The sequence below is a fragment of the Tripterygium wilfordii genome, chromosome 2, assembly GCF_013401445.1.
Source record: "Tripterygium wilfordii isolate XIE 37 chromosome 2, ASM1340144v1, whole genome shotgun sequence".
NCBI lineage: Eukaryota > Viridiplantae > Streptophyta > Magnoliopsida > Celastrales > Celastraceae > Tripterygium > Tripterygium wilfordii.
In genome coordinates this window covers 9,810,222-9,828,975 of record NC_052233.1, presented here as the reverse complement: position 1 = coordinate 9,828,975, position 18,754 = coordinate 9,810,222, and the positions used below count along the sequence as shown (strand labels likewise).

Below are 18,754 nucleotides of genomic sequence, written 5' to 3'. Positions count from 1 at the left end.
CCAACATGCATTGCCTTTGCATTCAAGTATTTCATAATTATTCTGTCCATACTCCATGTGACCAAAGCCTATAAAGTTCCAAACACGAGTATGAACTAAGCATAGCACAAAATAGTGATTAGTTACATATATTAAAAGATGAAATGTTGCTTACTTTTTTTTTTTTGGTAACGTGGAATTCAACTCGTTGGTAAACTCTGGGTCACATGAAAAACCCTACAACTTTTATGGATCAATTGAGACTTAGGCCGAGACTCAGTGCGAGAAGATAACGTAACGTGGCATTTGGCCAATCGCACATGCTGAGTTCAATAAGAGCTCATCTTGTAAAATGCGATAATAGAAACACGCATGACATTTGAACTTACGATCTCCCACGTATGTTAAAAGTTACCACGATTAACTTCACCATTTGATTGAAGAAAATCTTTGCATCAACTTCCCTCTTCATTCAGCGCCACTGTATTTCCCAAGGCTTTGTCCAGTCACTCCATAATGAGAAAATCACCCCCACCCACAATAGGCCAGAAAGTACTTCCCACCTAAAACATTTTCCACGGTTTTACCCTTTGTACTACGACAAATGCATTTGGGAAGCATTCCCGCCGTTGGGCTTGGCCTGCACAGAGAACATTCATACGGTTCGTTAAAATCGTAACGTAAATAAAAAAGAAAAACAAAATTTGGAGAAAGATTATTCGTTTTAGGCAAAGAAGCATCAGAAGATGAGAGTTTGTATGGCCCACGCAAGCACTACTCTTTAAATAAACGGAGAGGATAAGATTTTATATAGTATAAAATCATATTTTGATGGAGTTATCGGATGTTTAAAGAATTTTTAAAATACTCGACATAATATAACTTTATACAAAAATAGTTTTGATACAATGTTAGTTAAATAATATTAAAACAATCAATTTTTTTTATTTTATATGATGTGTTTAGTATAACATGTCAAATGACAAAAAAAAATTCATTCTAATTTTAATTGGGAATAATCTAGATATGTTATCATAAATTTTATCCTATACCAATCTAATATCATGTTCTTTCCAAATATAGGATATGATTAAATTATATATCAACTTATTATGCTATCATAAAATTATACATTGATATCAATATTATAGTTTGGTTTGATTTAGGCTATTATTATTATTATTATATTTTCTTTGTGAACAAATACAAAGAAAACTACAATTAGGGTTTTGAATATAATCTGTCAGAGAGAATTAGCGTAACTTCATCGAAGGTTTCAATTCAATCTCTAATATATAATAATTAACATATAATTATATATTATTTCCGTTTATTTCAATTTGTAACTGAGTTGCAAATGAGTCATTGGTTGAGTGGCAATGACTTTGCATGTCCTTGACTGAGGTCATGAGTTCTAGTCTCACCTCTTCCGAATATTTACAAGGAGGTGTGTGGGCTTCGTCTGCCTCTACGTGGGCTTGATAGTTTGCCCCTGCGTGGGCTTGATAGTTTGCCCCTGCGTGGGCTTGATTTGTGCCTCCTGCGTAGGGCCTGTTGACACCTGTACTTTCGTAGGCTTGATCTGGTGGTGCGTCGTATATTGTGTTTGTACTGTACTCAAAAAAAATAAAAATAAATTGTAGCTGAGTTTTCATTAATTTATTGATTCCCTAATCGCGAGTTTTGGATTTTCTTTGTTTTTCTCAGCTGCTCTAATGGCTTCCAATCCTAACGAGGATGCTCCCGCTGGTAATGGTTACATCGATGTTTGTTTCTTGGTTTCCTATTTGTTTTTGTTGAATTTTGTATATTAGATTTGCTCCTTTTCCGTGTCTGTGGTGGGGAATACTTTCTTGCATTGGATTGGCGTGTTGTATGGGGATTCTTTGTTTGGGAATTTGGTATATCAATTCTAATACAGATCAATTCGATTTTCACTATTTGTTCATGTTTGTTGCTTTTTAATATTTCTCTGATTCTTGACTTGATTAGTCTATTACTGCATTTGAACATCCACCGCATGCAATTATCGACTTTGTTTATTGCTCATTTTAGGAGTGTTTATCGCCCACCGTGTATTATGTTGGAACTAGATATAATTAACTTAGTTGCTTATGAATCATCTGGATTTCGTGGTAATTGATACACTAGCCATGGCTTCAAATGATGCTGTTGGATATGTTTATATAGATTATAATTGTTCTTTTATCTAAAAGTGCAAATTCATATATTTTACTTTGACTTTGTTTGGAGACATAAGATATCTGAATTATTCTTGCATGTCTTACTCTCTAGATGAAAAATCAGGTCCAATGGAGAGCAAGAGTACCTCGGAAATGGGCTCAGCTGAGTCACAGGATGGACAAACAGGATCTGCCTCTTCGATGGGCGCTGGATTTCTTCCCAATCCTTTTGATTTCTCAGCCATGACTGGGCTTTTAAATGTATTCCCACATCCATTTTCTTTTGATTATGGGAATTAAGCGAGGGTCTTTAAATTTTTAAAATCAGAATGCGAAGCCGGCCCTGTTGATTTTAGACATGGTAGTTTTTGATGAAGCTTTTTAATTTACTGAGGACAGAAGATCTTGGTTTTTTGGATTGCTCTATCGATCGTCTAAGTTGTACTGTCACTTATTTTTTTTTCTCCATTTTCAATAGAGATTCAAAGTAAAAAGTGAAAAATACAAGCAATATGCCCTGAACTAGTTACCTAAGGTTGAGGCATTGAATATGATGTAGGTGTTTGGTGCTCTCCACGGGGGTGCTTCTAGAGGGTGGGTGCGGCATTTGCAGGTCAATTGAAGGTATGCTGTGGATGTAAAATAGGGTTTACTTTCTGAGTAAGCTGTATAGGGTCAGTGAAACTGCTGTATCATTGTCTTAGGTTCAGAGAAAGACTGAAGTTGGTAATTGTAGATACTCAAGGTTGAGTCTAACATTTGACTAAACAGACTAATGATGCAGTTATGGACTGAGAATATTGTCCCGTTTAGTAAACTTCTGGCTTAATAGATCTCATTTGTTGTACGTGATTGTATTTGAATTGCATCCCCTTGGTGCCCTTTGTATATGCTGGTGATTTGGTATTTGTTTGCCTCTCCTCAATCCCCCGGTTATCTGTGTTCTCTTGGCATGTTTACATACTATCCAAAAAAAATCTTGGTTGGCCAATGGTATTCTTAATATGCTTTTCAAATATTTCCTACCTCATCTGCTAAGTTATGGTGGAAAAGTTGAAGATCAAAGTGTTCATCATGGATGTATTTTGAGTCCTGTGTATAATCTTTTTGTATAAGTTTCCATTTGCATTAATAGCTAATGATTCATCTTGTGTCTCTCTTCTATCTTACCCCAACTTTTTTTTTGTCCCTCGGCAGTTTTTATGTTTTAAGTTCTGGGTTCAGGTCTCATATTTTATTGCTCAATATCCAGGACCCTTCCATTAAGGACTTAGCTGAACAGATAGCAAATGATCCTTCATTCAGCCAGATGGCAGAACAGCTTCAGAAATCAGTTCAAAATGCAGGAAATGGTGGTGTTCCACAGGTTGATCCACAGGAGTATATGTCCACCATGAAACATGTTATGCAGAATCCTCAACTTATGACAATGGCTGAGCGTCTGGGGAACGAATTAATGCAGGTATATAAGTCGCTTTCCCTTGTTGAAGCAAGATTCATGCATTATGAAAACAGGTGTGAAGTTTTTGTTTCACATTTCTGCAGGACCCATCTATGTCTCAGATGCTTAACAATTTGACAAATCCAACATGTAAAGACCAGATGGGGGATCGAATGGCCCGAATCAAAGAAGATGCCACATTGAAGCCTATTTTAGAACATATAGAAACGGGTGGTCCGGATGCCATGATGAGGTTGGTATTAATAAATGCTATGACATTAACAATTATGCTAGAGTTCAATATATTGGGATTTAATGTGCTTGCTTTTTTAGTTTAAAACTTTTATTTACTTAAAAGTTACAATTCTTTTATTATTTATTTTGCATAGGTACTGGAATGATAATGATGTTCTGCAGAAGTTGAAAGTAGCAATGGGTCGTCAAGTTTTAAAATATGCGTCCTCCTCTTTTGAAAATTCAGATGCAGATGAAGACCAGATGGGGGATCGAATGGCCCGAATCAAAGAAGATGCCACATTGAAGCCTATTTTAGAACATATAGAAATGGGTGGTCCGGATGCCATGATGAGGTTGGTATTAATAAATGCTATGACATTAACAATTATGCTAGAGTTCAATATATTGGGATTTAATGTGCTTGCTTTTTTAGTTTAAAACTTTTATTTACTTAAAAGTTACAATTCTTTCATTATTTATTTTGCATAGGTACTGGAATGATAATGATGTTCTGCAGAAGTTGGGAGCAGCAATGGGTCTTGAAGTTTCAGAACATGCGGCCTCCTCTTTTGAAAATTCAGATGCAGATGAAGCAGAAGAAGCGGGAAATAAAGATAAGCCAATTATTCATAGCTGTGCAAGTGTTGGGGACATTGAGGTGTGTCTGTCTATATAATTTTCAAACTATTTTTTCTCTCTCGTTTCATTGTTTTATAGCATTTTAGGAATCCTTTAGATTAATTGAAATCTTGTCTTATAATTGTAGCTCTACATGTTGAGTCTTGGATTTAATTTTGGCTGTGTTGATTTATAACTTTTACATTTAGATTAAGGTTTCACTCTGGTTCGCAATTAGGGTTTGAAAGCAGCATTAGCTGCTGGCGCTAACAAGGATGAAGAAGATTCAGAGGGAAGGACGGCTTTGCATTTCGCATGTGCATATGGTGAGGTATGATAAGTTGTAAACTTGACTTCCTTTCCATTATTGCTCTCAATAATGTTGAAATGTTTACGAATGTGATCTGATCCGAAACTAAAAATTTCACCATCCATCATGAATACGTGATGCAAGAGTAAGACTGCATACGTCCGCTTTTCTTATCCTGCCTGCTGCATCGTGGTAGCCTTGTGCACTGAGTGTGACTCAAGTATGAAATATGATGGGCCTAAAACCAATCTCGTAGATCTTATGGCTGACGTACAATTTTGGTTGTTTTGTGAATACGTGAGTTCTGCGACTGTGAAGAGCACTGAGCTCCATTAGTTCAAGTGGTCAAGCTCCTCACTACCCCCTTGCTGCAGGGATTCAACCCCTTCTCCATTGAACAATTAAAAAATGTACCCGATTTATTTTCAAAATCGTTATTTTAAGTTGGACAATTTAGTGAGTTTTTTTTTTTTTTTTTGGTTTTAGGTGAAGTAGCTTTGGGGTGTTTTCACTTTTCACAAGTTAGAGAGAGTACACAATACGTCTTTATATGAGTAAATCTGTCCGCATTTAATGATTTTAAACATGGCAAAGCATTTCGTTGCTTTTGTTTTTACATTAACAATTAGAATATATATTTAAATACCTGATTCTGTATATCACCCAGGAAACTTTTATTCTCAAAGTTCTTAGTAAGTGTTTTACCAGAAGTGTCAGTCGTGTGTTACTCGGTAGTTGTAAGAGGCTCCTCTTTTTCAATCGATTGCCTGCCGTAGATATTATCATGGAACCAGTATATTTGCTCAGTTCCATCTGTCTGTCTAATTTTTTTTGTTGGAACACGACATTTGGTTCTTAAGAATTTTCTTAAAAATTCCCTTTTTTTAATTGAATATTTCAGGTGAAATGTGCCCAAATCCTTCTTGAGGCTGGAGCAACGGTGGATGCTTTAGATAAGGACCAAAGCACCCCACTTCATTTTGCTGCTGGCTATGGCAGGAAGGACTGTGTAGCACTGTTGTTGGATAATGGTGCAGACATGTAAGTCTGATTTGTATATCTCCCTAGTCCTTCCACAAACTTTTAGTGACATTGTGATTTTGATGCATTTTCTTTCGCCTGTTTTGATTGCAGCACTCTTAGAAATGGGGACTACTACAAGACTCCTTTCGAGCTTGCAGAGCTCAACAACCAGCAGGAAGTGTTGAAGTTACTTGAGAAGGATGCCTTACTGTAGATACGGTGGTATACACCCATGACTCCAGTATAATGGGCATATAAGTAAGTGTGACCTATTTGTTTTGAATCAAAATGAAGATGCCATCACTTATCAACTACCCTGTATTACCGTTGTCTGATTGCTGCATTTTAAGATTCTATAACGGCACAAGCAAATCTGATTATAGAGATAAATCCATTCCTCTATCTCTTTGTATTTGTTAATTTCTTAATTTAACAGGTTTGTGAACATGTTCCTCATTGCAGAAGGCCCCCTCTTGCCCAAGGACGCGTCATGAGTAGTGTTGTTTTTTATTTTATTGAGAACGAGAATAAACCACAAATGTTGAACACTCTGGATGGGAAATAAGTGGGTTTAACTTACATTACATCATCAACGGCTGATTTAGGTGGTTATTGTCCCTTTGTTGTTATTAAATGGAGAGAACGATATGTAAAAGGAATTTATGTTTTATATTCTCTAGATTCACTGCTCATGATTTTTTTTGTTTGTTTTGAGTCACAGAGGCCCAAATCCACATCAAGTTTCACACTGCGTTATGAGTTTGCATCATCAACCAGTCGAAACCCATGAGGAAAAAAAATGCACATACCAACTTTGATGCAGATTACAAAGAGAATAATGAAAATCGTGACAAAGATGGATGGACGATGAACATTAGGTAACTGGTGCTCAGAAAAAAATAACCTAACCCGATAGATGCAAAAATACGATAATACTTCAGTACTTCCAAAATTATTTATGAGCTCGCTTAATTCACTAAGTAGACAAAATCCACAAAGCGCAGACCGACTATTTCATAAATACAACAGGTAACATGACTCCCAGCCAACAATGCCAATAATATCCCCTCGAAATATTGGCACATACAAACAAAATTGATATACAAACTTCAAATTCTAATCGACCTAGAAATGCAAAACTTATTCGATGTTTGCCTAGTTTGTAGATTACTAGATTCTTTCCTTAGATTGTCATTTTACACATTCCTGCGCACAAACTAGAGAGAGGGATTACAACATACAACATACAAGTTGCAACTACAACTCAATGCTCATTCTTGCCTATGATAGACTAAACAGCCATTGGTCAACTACAAGACTATAGACACTCCTTTGCCATACATGGTGTCAGGAAGTTTAAGGTGAAAAAAAATGAGTTACTTGTTAAAGAATAAGCCCCTCTTCTTTCCTTTCCTTCTCTCACTAGCCTGCAACAATCAGTAGCAGTCCGATTTCAGTAAGAATGTATAACAACATCAGACCAGAAATACATCTCACACAAGATTATTAATAATTGTATGTTTAGAAATGCAGTAACCAGCAGCTTAAGATCCAGGCCATACTGGTCTCAGCTTGACCAAACTCTTGTGCATCTGTTATACTGCTATTTCAATGTTTAGGGAAGAAGTAAATAAATGTAAATAGTGAGGAAGACGGTCAGGACAAAATTATGTTTTCTCTGGCAAATAATGCTACCATCCTTTTATCCTTGTAGCACCTAAACAATGTCAGCACGACATAAAGATAAACCTTGAAACTTGAAAGTAGTAAGAATCATAGAGGAAGTCAAAAATATCAATATATTCCCACACACTTGTACGTTATTGGAAGTAGAAAACATCAGCAAAGTGTAACTGTTGATAAGATACTCGTAATCAATATGCTCCACAATCCACAGTGCAGAGCAATTGTTAAATAAAAAAAGATTTTTCCGCCAAATAAATGTAGATATATAATACATGTTCTACATACAGGAAGTAAATCTCTGACACACTAGAATGCTATTTAAACACGCACACAGTCACATGTCAATACTAACCAAAAAAAAGTCACATGTCAATCATTAAAGAGTGAAAAATGAGTTAAAAAGTGATGAAGATACCCTTATGATAAATAATCTCAAGGTGAGAACAATCGTATCTCTTGCACTGCATCCACAAAAGAAAAAGAACAAAAAGAAAAATGGTTAAGGTTATATCAGAAGAAAGCCAAGGAGTAATCATTTTTTACAGTTGAAATTAGCTGCTTTTCACAACAAATGCAGAGAGAGATGATAAACTGCCAAAGACTAGAAACCTAAGGATGTCCACTCACCCACACCTCCACACTGTTACTAGACCATCTAAAGTTGAGAAAAAAACCGAAACAGATGAAGACAGATGTGGATTTTAGATTTGAGAAAGCAGGCTTAAAAGGCACCTGGAGCTCTTGAATGTTTATTTTAAAGTTATTTCCAGGAGGCAAAATACATATTTAACTATGGAGTAGGATACCCTATCTTCGAATTACAATGACACAAAATGCAAAAGCCTGAATTGTGCAAAACATAAAAGATGTCGTTAAGAGTTTGTACAAGCTGAAGGGAGGTCGCAGAAGAATATTCATTGGACGGTATTTGTTCAACGCTTTGGTAGAGAACAGAATACACAGACAACAGAGCAAATTAGCAAAACATCAAGAATGTGATTTAAGAGTTTTTACGTGCTAAGATGGGGGTTCACAGATGAATATGGTGATCCATTGGCAAATAGTAACCAAAGAAAAGGATTTGTAGGCAAGTTAGCAAGGGGAGGCACCTAGGGGAAGGAACTTATCGTCCCCCAAGCTTCAGAAAGAAATAGCACACAGCTCTGTTATAGAGTGAATGTTCTACTTCTGATCTTCAATCTGATATCTTGAGGACCCTAACCTCAGAGTCATTTAGTATAAGAAAACAAAAAGGCATACACCCTTGCAACAGAAGTGTCCATGAAGGCCTCAAAGAACAATATTTTACGGCCATATTGCATTGGGAGAGTATATGAAATATAGAAACTCACCAACCATCTTCTGAGTTGTCTTCTCTTAGGTGATGCTCAACGCCACTCGAAGTGATTATTATAAATTCTTTATCATGTTCAAGTCCATATGGGATTGATACCTAGAAAATAAGAGATAGTAATAATAAGAATACAAGAAACACAAACCACTATCAAGAATCAAATGGTGGATAAAATTAATGTAGCATTCAAGAACTCGAGTAATTCTATTCCGCACCAATAGCTTCAAAAACTAATAATGCAACAGCTTCAAAACTAATAATGCAACTTTTTCCCAAAGCCTGGCAGTTGTCTCGAGGAACAAATTTCCATCCACCTCTCATCTCCTCTGTCTCTTTCAAAACTTCTTAAGATAAGGAGTATTAAAAAAGTATCCTATTTCTTCCACATTTCTGATAGTCAAAACTACCAGACAGATATTTTTGAGTTCTGTTATTGAATTTTTGAGGATGAAACATAAACAAGAAACAGCAACAATACCAAATGATCTGTTGACATTTTCGCCATTATGTTTAAGCAGTAGTCACACACTTGAACTAAATTTCTCAACAATAGTTAAGGTACCGTACACTTGTGTTTGGCGAAAACTTTTCAGAGACTAGAAGACCACTGGGTCCGCTACACTTGATGCTATAACCTTCCCTCTTAATGGCCAAAATAGCCGGTTCCCATATATCAAGGTACCCAGTCTGTAATATCAAAAGCAGAAGTAACTACGTGTTCCTCTTCAAAGGGCAATGTAAAAACATGTCTATGAAAAAACAGGATAGCCAAACATAAAACAAAGACAGGCACATCAACAATTTCTCTCTCGTTTTCTTATTTTATCTTGTCTGGAGAATACATACCAATAAGGACACTTTGTATGAAGCATGGCTACTGTAAAGGGTCTTCTCTATGTCGTTCTGCATGTCAGGATCTGTTGAAAAGAAAAGACAAAGACTTCATAGAAGAAATGAAATTTTGACCAGAATTCATTTTAGTTTCTTTGAATAATAAATAAATATTGTATTAATAGCAACAAAGACCACAATAACATATCTCCCAATAACTGTGTAGAGTCCAAAAGATCTAAGATATCCAACTGGCTGTTTCTTCATTGAAAAAGGGTAAAAAGGAGAGCAGCATTGGCCACATAAACTAAGAGGGCAAACAAAATAACTGGATTGAAACAGATGATAAAGGAACTTTACAAGCGATCATACCAGAAGGCTGGGGAGAATCAGGGGAGGAGGAGAGAGAGAGGGGGGGGGGGGGGGGAGCATCGTGTAAACAAGGCTTTAAGGTGCACTTTCAACTGGAGTACATTAAACAAACAAGTAACATTTCTGCGTGTCACATTTTCAACAACTAAGGTAATCTAAATGTCACATTTCTGGACATTAATCACACAAATCAAATAGAAACCCGGAAGCAAAGCAAAAAGATTAAAAAAACACGAATTGCACATAATCAAATGTACTGAGCACCAAAAAAAAGGGGGGGAAACTAACCACAAGTAATCTTCCTGTGTTCATTCGCAAAGACCTTTACAAGCTCTCCCTAGAGACAAAAAAAATCCACATTATCAAGTCAATAAGTAATGAAACATGACCACCAACACTTTGTGAGAAATAAATAGTTATGAGTGCATGCAAACTTTATATCAAACGTGAGAGATTAGGGATAAAATAATGGCTTGACAATGAAGGAAGGCCCCAGCATCAACATCATCAAAACAAGAGAAAGAGGGAGCACTTTGTGGGAAGAGAATGACATGGAGACTTCTAAATCGAGAGAGAGAGATAACTTTAATGTTCCATGCATCAGCCAGTGAGTATTGCCATCTACGAATTGCAACCATCTTATATGCCGAACCCCATACAGCTCCTAACAACGAATAGACTACAACACACATACAAAACAAGTATGTAGCTATATTTGGAGGCTACCGCATTGAACTGAACTTAGATAGACCCATATTTAACTGGAAAAATAGCGACAAGATTTGAGTTGCAATTGAATAACTGAATTATAACTCATCTCTGACAAGACAAGCCAGATCATAGGAATGAGGAATTAGATGTCAATGCCAGAAAAAGATACAAAGAAGCAAACCATTTTAAGAAAACTCCAAATGAGTACCTCCCAATTTTTTGTCAGTTCTTGCTAAACAAAAAAATTGAGAACACGATAAACACTAAAGGCACCTTCCAATAAAATATTATGCTGACATATACTATACTCTGTAGAATACACTTACTTCATTTTAGAGATTCAGAAGGTGAAAAGAGGCCAAGAAAACACACCCATCAAGACATGAAGGGCCACAAATGGGAGATACTAAGAAGTTAATACCTTGCGTTTCCTGTTATCCAGAGGCTGAACTTCAATAGCCAAATATGTATCAACATCGTCAGCGGTAACAAGATAGTTCGGTTGCTTCGCTCCTGTCATCAGAAAGTCCTTCAGAACTACAACTATAGAAATATCAAAGGAAATAACAAAGTGAATAGGGAAAAGAATAAACCCTCAATGTAATTAACGGATCCATCTTCCAAATGCCGTACCCACTGTTAGCGCATCAAAAAAAACAGATCAACACAGTAATATAGATATCCAACAGGACTGACTGGACTAAGGCAGATCTAAGCAACCGCAGGCCAAGGTCCTGACAAATGAGACATATGACGTGTGAAGATCTCAAAAATATACCTCAAAATTACAACTGGTTGTTCCATTTATAGAGTATCCGCATGCCTGGAGTTCCCGCCCCGGCAAAGCTTCTCCAGAAATCTGTAGGCCCTCTATTGCAGGTAATGGATCATCATCGGCAGCTGCACATCAAAATTTTGAGATAGCCACAAAGACAGCCAAGCAAAGTCTACTTTTGTTTCTTCTACCTTTCTTTTAAAAATCCTGATTGTCCAAACTTTTTCCCTCATATTTTTCTTGTTTTTTCTTCTTTGTTAGCTTTTGTACTTCATTTTTCTTTGGTGGGCGGGTGTGTGTGCATGATTTGAGAGTCTGGGTAATTTGTAGTAACCTAAGTCCAGAACAGAATCAATTAGTTACCCTCAGAAAATGAAGACGACGGCTCTTCAAGAACAGGAGGGAGGTAAGGAGAATATGAGGAGCTGGGATCATCAAGAGTGGCTGTGTAAGTGGGATTTCCTGAAACCCAATTGCCTGAAGGTTCTCTTTCTTTCTGGTGTCCCTCCCCAGTAGGATCATCCATCTCACCACTGCTAATCGGGTCACGAAAGGTCACTTGTTTATTGATGCCTTCTTCAACATAATGTGCATGACCATCCTGGCGAGTAACAGCAAACTGTGTAGGTACATCATGGGCCGCGGAATTCCTGCAAAACAGCGAAGAATATCTCATCATATCAACATTCTGGTGATATCACTGAAAGCATAAATTCTTAGTAACAAGCACAAAATAAACACTGGATTATATTTCATTGGAAGTTGATGTTTTATTACAAACTTATAACAGCTTGCCAATTAAATTTCCATGCCCCTTATCCTTCATCAGAGGAAAATGGCATCAAATCACATACATAATATAACAAGTACCCTTTTTTAAAGCTTATAGAATCATATTAGTCTCATATTTTGAGAAAAGAAGAAAAGTTAAGTTCATCAAAATGTGGCATGGTACTCCAAGAAAATGTTCTTCCCATATGGAAGTATTGGGGCTAACCAGTGGGGAGATTGTCAAATAAAATAAACAGAGCAAGCAGTATAGTACAATCTCACCATGTCCATGAGGAGTAATAGCATAAACATATTCTCGAATTAACATAGAACTTCTTTCTTCACTGATTCACTCAACATTTCATGCATACAGTCAATAAGGACCATATGAAAACAGAACCCACCAACAAAAGCAGATGGTTGCAATTAGTAGCAGTCTCCATTTGATCGGGCTCACCTGCTTGCAAGAGGTGAATATCTCGCAACATCATCCGTTTCAAGATTTTTTGCGACATTTCCACCCAAACCATATTGATGGTGACCAGATAGATCCCAATCTGCGGCTGTCTGACCATCAGAATTTATTGGCATCTTCCCTTGAGAATACATTGGCTGGGGTACCAGTTCAAGCTCATTTTTGTTCTGCAGGAAAACAGATGAATTTGAGGAATTTATCATGGCATGCAAGTAGATATCACAAAAGACATGACTATACTGTTGTCATCAACGCTACACCGATAGGACTTTGTGGTGCTTGGGGAGCAAAATTTGAGTGATTCACTTCTGAACGCCAGGGTGCCAATTGATACTGTGAGTCCTTTAGCTTTGACTAGAATGGGGAGAAAAAACATCATCAACATCACCTATTGACAGTGGAAACAAGAACTGCAGGGAATATTCATGATTCAAGCTGCCTTCTCTATCAAACTGACACCATAATTTACTGACAGCTTATCTCTATACATACCTCAGTAACTATAAGCTTCTCTTGCAAATGTTTAAATAGAACCTGCGAGACGGGAGAGAATCCAGGAGTAAACGTCATGCATGCATGTGATTTGTAGTAACCTAAGTACCTAACTATGAGTCTATAACCGAATCCAGTCCCAATCTGGACTGAACCGATCCACTCAGTTCAATGCCAGATCCAGACAATGACTAAGCTATTATGAACCTAAAAAATTTACAGGAAAGAAGATGCAAATGAACCGATAGAGAGAGCACCCACGCCAATGAAGGAGGAATTAGTCACTACTCTCGAAAATATATTCTCTTCTTCCCCCACCACCTGCTCACAAAGAAGGAGGAGGAGGAGGAAAAGGAGAAAGAGAAGAAGAATTCGGGCTAAGAAGGGTCTAAGGCATGCATCAGAGGCATCATGTTCATTAAGATCCATATTCCAATCTATTAACATAATGAAACCCGAAGAATAACCAAAGTTCAATGAGCAGAACATAAACCCAAATGGCTGGGGACTGCATGCAGGAAAAAAGGAAAGAACACAATGGTGGCAGGGTATAAGAAGGGCAGATTTACACAGCCTCCCTTCCACATCGCTGAAAGCCGATTTCCAAGGTTTAAACTTTAAACCCATGAAACTAGGGTTGCAATTGAGCACATCAAATCTTTGCCCTCCACAGACTTCTTCAAAATAAAATGCATTGCTCAAGAATATACTAGGAAATTTTTATATTTCAAAGACACAACAGAAGTACTACAGACTAACCTTCACATTGCTAACAATTGACTGGGCATCAGGAACTGGTGGTTGTAGAGAATAGTCTGCAAGAAGAGGCAGCAACGAAGACACAAATGTTGATCTTTCTTGCTGTGCAGCCTGAGTAAACCACAATCAAAGAAAGGATCTCAAAGTAATTATTCAGTTCTGCATAAAAATTTCAGAAAAGGATACATCAGGCCTAAAATATGCAAATCACAACACATGAATCACCAGAATTGAGTCACTTGGAATGTTAAATAAGAACATAGTTTTGCAACCTGAATTCACAGCATTATTCATATTCCAAGGAAAAAAATAAGTTTTTTGTTTAAAGGTCAGTCCACTTACATTGAGCTAAAGTACTCACAATTGACAAATATAATATCCACCGCGGAACTGGATAATAAAAGATGAATTTGGCATGATCAGACACACCAAAGGGGAAAAAAATGAACTGGCAAGTTTCTTGGAATTTAACCACCAAAAAAAGAATAATGGAACTAAAAAAAGCAAGTGGTTGAACCTCTAACCAGAAGAAAGAGTTAAAAATCTGAGCATCAATATGTAACTAGCAGGCGAACAGAGGTCAACAACATACACAAATCTTTTCGAAAATGTGGAAAGAAAAAAGAAGAAATAAGAATACTGAACCAACCTGTTGAAAACCCCAAGAGAAGAAAATGAACAAAAAAAGAAAGGAAGTTACCTGCAACGCATACGTGAGGCGTATATTTTCCTCAATTATGTCTTGTCTATATGAAAGAGCTTTTGATGCAGCATCAACAAGGTCCTGTTGCTGTTGATCAAAGGCCTGATAGCAACAAATCTGTCAACTTTCTATGAAAATCTCCCCAAAAAAAAGAAACAAGGAGGAGGGGGGGAAAAAGACAAGAAGGTGGTGTAATCAACTGGTGAACACTGGAAACAAAGACCTGCTTACCAGACGCATATAGGCAATACGCTTTTCCAAAACAAATTTCTCATTGCGTATTTGCGCTTCCTATCAACAAAGATAAATTATTAGTCACCTCAAGCAACATAAATAGTATGAATATCATATTGGAAAACAAAAAACAACAAAAATTCCTTTGGGAAGGAAACATGTGATGCCCACAAGGGCCATTCACCTTAATAGAATAGTCAGCAAGCTGTTTACGTAACTGTGTAATTTCCTCTTCATGCTCCCGAATTTTGAGAGCAATATCCTACATAGATAAAACTCTTTCAATAAAATATAAGGTTCAATTAGAAACAGATAGTACATATTCCATAATCATGAAAAATACCTGCTTCCAGGGGCTGGCATGGTTATTGACTTCAGCCATAGGCATCAGCATGTGTCCGGACAAATTAAACCGTGGCTCAAGTTCTCCTTCTATTTGGTATCTGCTAGGGGAGAAGGATGTAGTAGACGGTGAAGAAAACTGATATACACCGGTATTATCTACAGCCGTCCGACCACCAGTCAGTGCTTTAAATGTCCCATTCATTTGGCTGCTTTCAGAATTGTTTCCTACATGACTTTCTATCAAAGAATCTTCCCTACTAGGCTTTAAATCTTGTTGGATTACCAGCGTGCCTGATGGATCAACTGTTGGAGTATTGCCAACGCTCTTAAGCCCGTCTTCTTGATTCCCTGCAGAGTGAACTGACTGATAAACTTCATAAGGTCCACGAACACGCTCATCTTTCGGATAATCAGAACGAACTCTTTGGGCCATTGATTCATCCAGTTTCTGAAAAACACCACCAGAAAAGCAAAACGAAAATATGATAAATATTTTTTGTAAGAGATATACTCATCATGAGTGGTTGAAATAGCAACTCTTTTTCAGATGGACAAGAACTCAGGGAGCATAGCATGAAGCCCCTAAATACTAAGCCCATGCATTGTGGTGTTAACAGTCACACTAAAAAACCATAGAATTTGAAAATGAACAAATGAGTTCCAAAAAAAAATGGTTGGCAGGGAAAAATCTTAAGTCAAATTGCCCAACTTCTATTGGATTTTCTTGATATCTCTCTTCTGGCCTACTAAGTAAAGTAAGTTAGTACGAGATTGAAACTGGACCTGAGAGAGACTATACTTCTAGTAACAGTAGGAGCGCCTTCAGTTGGGGGGTCAAGATGCAGTTGGGTGCCAGTGGGAGACTAAAGTGGCCCCCAAACTGCGTGAAATGGTCACCTATTACACATTTTTGTGGTTCTTAAAGGGAAGTTTCCATATGCAACAGGAAAGGATTGAATTGCTATCATTCCCTTTCCTCGTCCACCCTCCTCGTAAGGAAAGGAGATGCCATAAAACCAAAAGGAAAATCACACTTAAGTCAAATTTATCAGCACAGAAATAAGAGGGAAGCTGAAGAACTCTACATTCATGTCGTCCAATTTTTCCCTCCCTTAAAAATACCATGTTGACAATAAGAGTGCTAATAGCAGTTTCTAAGAATTCTTTCCAACTCTACACAGTGGCAGTTTCCAAAGACTCACAGTGAGAAAGCTCACAAATGATAAGCTACATCTATAAACCGGAACAGTGACAAGAGCTAGCTTTTATTTACTAAAAAATAGTAAGCAAACAACTTCAATACCACTTTTCAGTTCTCCAACAATGATTTTATATTTCATAAGAAGCTTCATGTGAGTACTTACATATTTGTCCAGTTCCTGAATTCTCTTGTAAAGTTCGGCTCTCAATTGGTTATTCTCCTCCACCTGTTGAAAAGGCCCAAAGAATTAGCATTAGCAATGCCTCTGATGGCATACAGATCCCAATTTCATCCGTCTATGGTTAATAAGAAACCAGAAACTGAATCTAACAACATAATAGCACCTCGAGAACGAGAAGGGCATAGATACATGCCTATGTAAACGAATAATATAGAAACATTAATGCATGAATACCTGTTGTTTGATGGTGGCTTCGGCAGCCTCGACGGCTTTCATGACCTGAAACAAGTTATCGTTGTTGCTGTTGATGGAGGATGGAGAATTGATTCTATTCTCACCATCGTTAATCGACAATCCCGTCAATTTATCAGCCAATCTGCGGTCGTGACCGTTCTCCATCTCCGATCCAAAATCAAAAAATCAAGGACGATTGATTGTTGAAGAATATATCAAATTGACCTAAATCCTACACTGCTTACCGCAACAGGTCTACAAGATACAAATCGAAAATCGCGAAATCGAGTTCCCAAATTTCGTATTTCGAAGCCCTAGTAACCTAAGCTTGGACCCCTTCCTCCCTCTCCTTTCCTTTCCCTATTAGGCTAGGAAATGGAGAGCGTGTGCGTGTTAATGAAGATGATATGAGTTTCAATGATGTTGTTTAATTATGAATCATGAAGAACGTTAATTACTTTCCTCTCTTTTTTTCAAAAAATAAAAACTAATTTCCCTTTTTTGAGCTCAACGCGTGCATTTCCTGTCGTCATCATCACTGGGATTTTCAGGTTAACACAAAGTCATTCCAAACGGGTAACCGGGTCCATCTCCAACCATGCCCATTCACCCGTTTTGGACCGAAATTGACCCGCATTATGCGTCATACTAGTAATACATTTTGATTCTGGAAGCTTTTTTTTACAGTTAAATATAAATTAACTTATTTAAAAACAAAAATTATCGTGTGTCAAAGCCAAGTATATTTTTTTATAGTACTTCTTTTTTTTCAAGGAAGGGGATGAGACTCGAATTCGGGATTCGATATTACATATGACTCAGCTCGTCAATTGAACTACTCCGAAGTTCGTTTTTACCTTGTTTTTTATTATGAAATTATTCAACAAAATCTCATGTGTGCCTATTGATTTTCACATTTGTTTGTATGTGCGGATGGGTTAAACTTGGATGCTTAGTCAACACGGGGCAAGGGAGGAGGAAGGCCTCGAGAAATTTAATCCAGGATTATTCAAAATTCAAAAGGATTTAAAAGTCAACTATTCAAACCAATTGAGATAAAGATGGATTCAAAATTCAACAACAAGATAAAACCAAAATTGGGATAAGAAAAATAAAATCTCAACAGACACTCCACAACAGCTATAAAATAAGTATTAGACCGGTGAACGAGGAGGTACTAAACAAAAATTCATTAATTGGAACTGTTTGATTCATCCTCTAAAGAATTATGACTTGAACGTCATAGTATCCCAAGCCCATGAAGGGTCATCCATTCTTGCCATCACGTCGCTCTTTGGTATCGGGTGTCGACCTGTCAGGTCTTACGGGCAACATTGACAGTGAGAATGTTGCTTGTTTATATTAAGAAAATTGTTCATTTTTCATAATTAGGTTTCACCATTTTTCAAAATTTGATTTGGGTTCTCAAAATAATTTTTGTAGGGTTTCGGGGTTTTGCGTACCATTTAATGAACGCTTGATATGATTAATAAATAATTAAATTAGGAAAACATGTTATGGAATTCAAAATTCATACATCTAGAAACATATAGGAACTCCTAATAAATAGGAAAATATTTCAAGATTGAAATGTCTTTCCAAAATGTCTAAATAAGTAAAAATAACTAAGCAAAAAATTAAATGAAATTTTCATTTATTACTACTAAACCACCTCTCTACTTGATCCTTCCACGTTTCAAAAAAAATTTGTACCAATGGGTTCATCTATTTTAATATCATCATTATTTTCTATCATCATTGTTTAGTATTAAATATACTTTGTTGTTTTATTTTTCTTCACTTTCACTCATACATATCTACACATGTATTTTTATTCTC

The 18,754-nt window shown here is 36.9% G+C and overlaps 2 protein-coding genes across 9 annotated transcripts; one reads left to right on the top strand and one right to left on the bottom strand.

Moving 5' to 3' along the window:
• Positions 1-1,156: 1,156 nt before the first annotated feature.
• LOC120006420 (ankyrin repeat domain-containing protein 2B-like) lies at positions 1,157-6,493 on the top strand. 7 transcript variants are annotated; one of them, XM_038856461.1, is made up of 11 exons: positions 1,157-1,252; positions 1,687-1,728; positions 2,275-2,423; positions 3,415-3,624; positions 3,708-3,856; positions 3,993-4,193; positions 4,330-4,498; positions 4,697-4,789; positions 5,670-5,809; positions 5,903-6,049; positions 6,254-6,493. In XM_038856461.1, the coding sequence occupies exons 2-10, from the start codon at positions 1,695-1,697 to the stop codon at positions 6,003-6,005; spliced, it is 1,248 nt and encodes a 415-aa protein (XP_038712389.1). In that variant the 5' UTR covers positions 1,157-1,252; positions 1,687-1,694; the 3' UTR covers positions 6,006-6,049; positions 6,254-6,493. The 7 variants fall into 7 exon arrangements, with proteins under 7 accessions (XP_038712389.1, XP_038712420.1, XP_038712397.1 ...); XM_038856492.1 differs by lacking the exon at positions 1,157-1,252 and having other exon boundaries at positions 1,599-1,728; positions 3,708-3,764; positions 4,102-4,193; XM_038856469.1 differs by lacking the exon at positions 1,157-1,252 and having other exon boundaries at positions 1,599-1,728; positions 6,257-6,493.
• Positions 6,494-6,721: 228 nt separating this feature from the next.
• LOC120013785 lies at positions 6,722-17,355 on the bottom strand. Of its 2 annotated transcripts, XM_038865719.1 has the most exons (20): positions 16,916-17,352; positions 16,664-16,726; positions 15,298-15,747; positions 15,139-15,216; positions 14,952-15,011; positions 14,718-14,822; positions 14,018-14,128; positions 13,259-13,300; positions 13,007-13,120; positions 12,749-12,933; positions 11,884-12,170; positions 11,524-11,645; positions 11,339-11,381; positions 11,167-11,258; positions 10,323-10,371; positions 9,678-9,748; positions 9,399-9,518; positions 8,830-8,930; positions 7,893-7,938; positions 6,722-7,218 (listed from the first exon to the last, which is right to left on the bottom strand). In XM_038865719.1, exons 1-20 carry the CDS (start codon positions 17,078-17,080, stop codon positions 7,168-7,170), a joined length of 2,355 nt encoding a protein of 784 aa, XP_038721647.1. In that variant the 5' UTR covers positions 17,081-17,352; the 3' UTR covers positions 6,722-7,167. The 2 variants fall into 2 exon arrangements, with proteins under 2 accessions (XP_038721647.1, XP_038721653.1); XM_038865725.1 differs by lacking the exon at positions 9,399-9,518 and having other exon boundaries at positions 16,916-17,355.
• Between the last annotated feature and the right edge of the window lie 1,399 nt (positions 17,356-18,754).

Coding starts and splice junctions, on each gene's coding strand:
- LOC120013785 (XM_038865719.1), bottom strand. CDS start 17,080: ATGGAGAACGGTCACGACCGCAGATTGGCTGATAAATTGACGGGATTG. Junction 11,382..11,523: donor CAACCAGTTGTAATTTTGAG/GTATATTTTTGA, acceptor ATGCGCTAACAG/TGGGTACGGCATTTGGAAGA. Junction 7,219..7,892: donor TGAGATTATTTATCATAAGG/GTATCTTCATCA, acceptor TGATTGTTGCAG/GCTAGTGAGAGAAGGAAAGG.
- LOC120006420 (XM_038856461.1), top strand. CDS start 1,695: ATGGCTTCCAATCCTAACGAGGATGCTCCCGCTG. Junction 1,729..2,274: donor TAACGAGGATGCTCCCGCTG/GTAATGGTTACA, acceptor CTTACTCTCTAG/ATGAAAAATCAGGTCCAATG. Junction 4,790..5,669: donor TCGCATGTGCATATGGTGAG/GTATGATAAGTT, acceptor TGAATATTTCAG/GTGAAATGTGCCCAAATCCT.